At 43.3% G+C, this 3634-nt stretch overlaps 1 protein-coding gene across 1 annotated transcript; it reads left to right on the top strand.

Moving 5' to 3' along the window:
* The first annotated feature begins 1598 nt into the window (after positions 1 to 1598).
* On the top strand, positions 1599 to 2654 carry LOC136026517 (craniofacial development protein 2-like). The gene has a single exon (XM_065703197.1). The coding sequence runs from the start codon at positions 1599 to 1601 to the stop codon at positions 2652 to 2654; it is 1056 nt and encodes a 351-aa protein (XP_065559269.1).
* Positions 2655 to 3634: the final 980 nt, after the last annotated feature.

Below are 3634 nucleotides of genomic sequence, written 5' to 3'. Positions count from 1 at the left end.
ATGAACAGACTCGTCATATTTTTCTATGATTGTAGAATTCTGGAAAACAAGCGCTTTACCGAAAACAATTGATATTAATAAAGAAGAGCACTGAATTTTATCAGAAGTGCATTTGTATGTTCAAATCTTCCAAATAGGCCCCTCATCTCAATGTAGTAGATGGAAGGGTGATTCACCCTTAACCTCGTTTAATAAGTATAGAAGAATGGATTTGGACTAAGTGTATCCTACTGAAGCTCAAAGAAGGGGTGAAAGTTTCCTGCTTATTTTGGAAGTATTTTGGGACATGTGTAGAAGTGCAAATGATTGAGGGGGATGCATCCACAAAAGCGAGATTGATGTACGAACCCCGTGTAAATATCAGACATTGACACTCGAAATTTCCTGATTAGCTGATGAAAACATAAAGAATCACTTTTTTTATGGACTGAGTTGGTTAAATTTTTACCGCTTTAGTAAATTCTTCAATTTCTCGAGTAAAAAGCTGTTCAAGATATGAAGATTTTCTCACTATTTTAATACCAGTACGATTAAAAAGGTCTCAAAACAACACAAGAAACTTATTTTTCTTCTCTTCTAACGGAGCATTTAGAGTTAACTGGGTGGCAGCAGGATCTGCTCTTAATGCTGTGGTTCAACTTCTGGCACTGGTGATATCACATACTGTTTTGTTAATTTCACGCATTCTGCAAACCTTACTTTTACCTCAACAAATTGCAAACTGCAGTAAGGAGCGACCCTGCTCAATAGTAACCGAAACACTAAAAAAGGAGTTTTGATACCAATAGTTACATCAAAAGAATCAAATTTAAATGCTGATTTTAAATATACAAGTTTCATCAACTGTAGTTATACCTATCAAAAGTTACAATCCTGAGAAAATTTGTCTTATTTTAGAAAATAGAGGGAAACACAATCTAAAAGTCATAGAATATTAACGAAAATCACACCATGAGAATCAACGTATCAGAGAACCCTACTGTAGAAGTTTCAAGCTTCTATCAACGAAAATGTGGAATTTGTATTTTTTGCCAGAAGACTGATCACGGATGCGTGTTTATTCGTTTTTTGTTTTTTTTTTTCCAGGGGTGATCGTATCGACCCAGCTGCCCTAGAATGTCGTGTGAAGGCTCATTCTGACGGAAACTGAAAGTTCTAGTTACCCTTTTTAAGTGACCAGATAAATTGGAGGGTGTACCTGTATACAGGAGGTATACAGTATAGGAGGGTATACAGGAGTTAATCCTGTATACCTCCATGGCGGTGATGGTAGTTACAGACAATGAGGCTCGATCCTCCGTCCCTGGGCAGCAGAGGAAATCCGTCAGTGCACCTCAAAGCGGTGGAAGGGTGTAAACACCACTGAGCTCTATGCCGAGCGATTTGGTGGCCAAAGCGCTCCGGGCGACCCGCAAGACTGGGGACCTTGCGGTCAACTCTATTCCCAAGAAACATTGATGGATCTGAGACCTAGAAGAAAAGTTGTAACGGCTACGGCGTCCCCGGCAAGCGACGCGGCCCCCGTATTGGCGCGGGTGTCGAGAAGTAAACTAGCCAACCATACTACGGCGTTCCCGGTAGGTGACGCGACTTTTAATATGGCGGCAAAGTCGAAAAATCCTTTCAACGCCATAAATCTAGAAAAACCTACTACAGTCATTAAACAGGCAAAATCCAGAATAAATGTTGGATGCTGGAATATAAGACCCGTTCAACAAGAAGCCACACAAGCTTTTCTTGTCCATGAGATGGAGAAGTACAACATAGACATACTTTGCATATCCGAGACCAGAATCTCCGGTTCTGGCTCTATAGTTATAACAGCTCCTGAAACACTACATCAGTTCCACTTTTTCTATTCCGGAGTAGAAGATAGTTCAGGACTCCACAGAGTTGGTTTCATCATGAACCAAAGAACCAGAAACGCTCTCCTAGAATGGGAACCAGTCTCCTGTAGACTTGCTAGAATCAGACTAAAAAGAAACCCTGTTTCGATAATTTCTACCTATACCCCCACCCGTGACGCTACTGAAACGACCAAGGATGATTTCTACGGCGAACTGCAGCAGTTTTCTTCTTCTATAGCCGCACGTGATTACTTGATTGTTGCTGGCGACTTCAACGCAAGAGTTGGTCCGTCTGACCAGACCACAAGACAAATCCTGGGAAAATTTGGACTGGGTCACAGATGCGAAAATGGGCAGAGGTTAGTGAACTACGCCTTGATGAACCACCTTGTTATCACCAATACCATATTTCAGCACAAACCTAACCACCTCTTCACTTGGCATTCAAATGAGGGTGTCACTAAGGCCCAAATTGACTTCATTCTCGTACGTCAGCGCTGGAGAAGCTCCGTGCAGGACTCTCGCTCTTACAACGGCGCGGACACAGGCTCGCAGTCTGGGTCTGACCACAGGCTCGTCGCAGCAAAAATTTTGCTACGCCTTGCAACTCGAAAAAAAAACAAGCCCAAGGTCGGATTCGATTTCGGTAAACTTCAAGACAAAGAAGTGTGGCAGGCTCTCAACTTGGAACTAACTAACCGGTTTGAAACCCATCCCCTTCATCTGCTCATGATGCCTTCCCACCTTCCGTCTCTAAAGAGCCTTATGATATCGAGCTGGATACACCGACCAGAGACAAAATACTAAAAGCAATCAAGACCCTAAAAAACCACAAAGCCCCAGGTGAAGACGGCCTCCCCCCAGAACTATACTAACAATGCCCTGAGGTCACTGCTGAAAAGCTCCATGGCATTCTCGAAGAAGTGTGGAGGACCAACACTTTTCCAAAAGATTGGAAGACATCAGTCATCCTCCCTTTCTATAAGAAAGGAGACAAAACCAAATGCAAAAATTACCGCGGAATAAGTCTCATAGACATTACAGTCAAAATATTTGGGATCATACTCTTGAACCGCTTCAAAGAGGCAAGGGAGGAAAAAACTCGAGGAAATCAAGCCGGCTTTCGACCAAGTAGAGGCTGTACTGATAATATCTTCGCCTTTCGCCTCATTATCCAGCAGTTTGAAAGGTACAAAATAACCCTGATCTTGATGTTCCTGGACTTCATTGCCGCCTGCGACTCTGTCACTCGCCAGAAACTTTGGAAGATCCTAGAGAATGACGGAATGCCGTTGAAGTTTGTTGAACTGATGAAGGCATACTATGACGCGTCAGTGAGCCGAGTTAGAGTCTATGGCGAAGAAACCGAAGAATTTCTGGCTGAGTTCGGAGTAAAACAAGGGTGTGTCCTCTCTCCGACTTTTTTCAATTATTGCATCGATTGGGTGCTTGAAAATGCTCTATCATCTTATCCAGGAGCGCCGATTGGACAGAATCTCTCACTGACTGACCTCGATTATGCGGATGATGTTGGCCTCCTGTCAGACCCTGTAGAAGCCCAAAACATGCTTGACAGTGTTGTGGCCTGGGCAGACCTGATCGGCTTGAAAGTCAGCACAGAGAAAACGAAATTCGTGGCTATTAACCACGACACAAGACCATTCCCACTAACTGTCAACCAAGTTCAGCTGGAAAAAGTCAACCGTTTCACATACCTAGGCTCCCAGCTTTGTACTGACGGAACTTCCAACGCTGATATCCAACAGAGAATACAGAAAGCGCAGACA

Source organism: Artemia franciscana, chromosome 1, assembly GCF_032884065.1.
Source record: "Artemia franciscana chromosome 1, ASM3288406v1, whole genome shotgun sequence".
In the NCBI taxonomy this organism is placed as follows: Eukaryota; Metazoa; Arthropoda; class Branchiopoda; order Anostraca; family Artemiidae; genus Artemia; species Artemia franciscana.
This window is presented reverse-complemented; position numbering and strand designations above follow the sequence as displayed.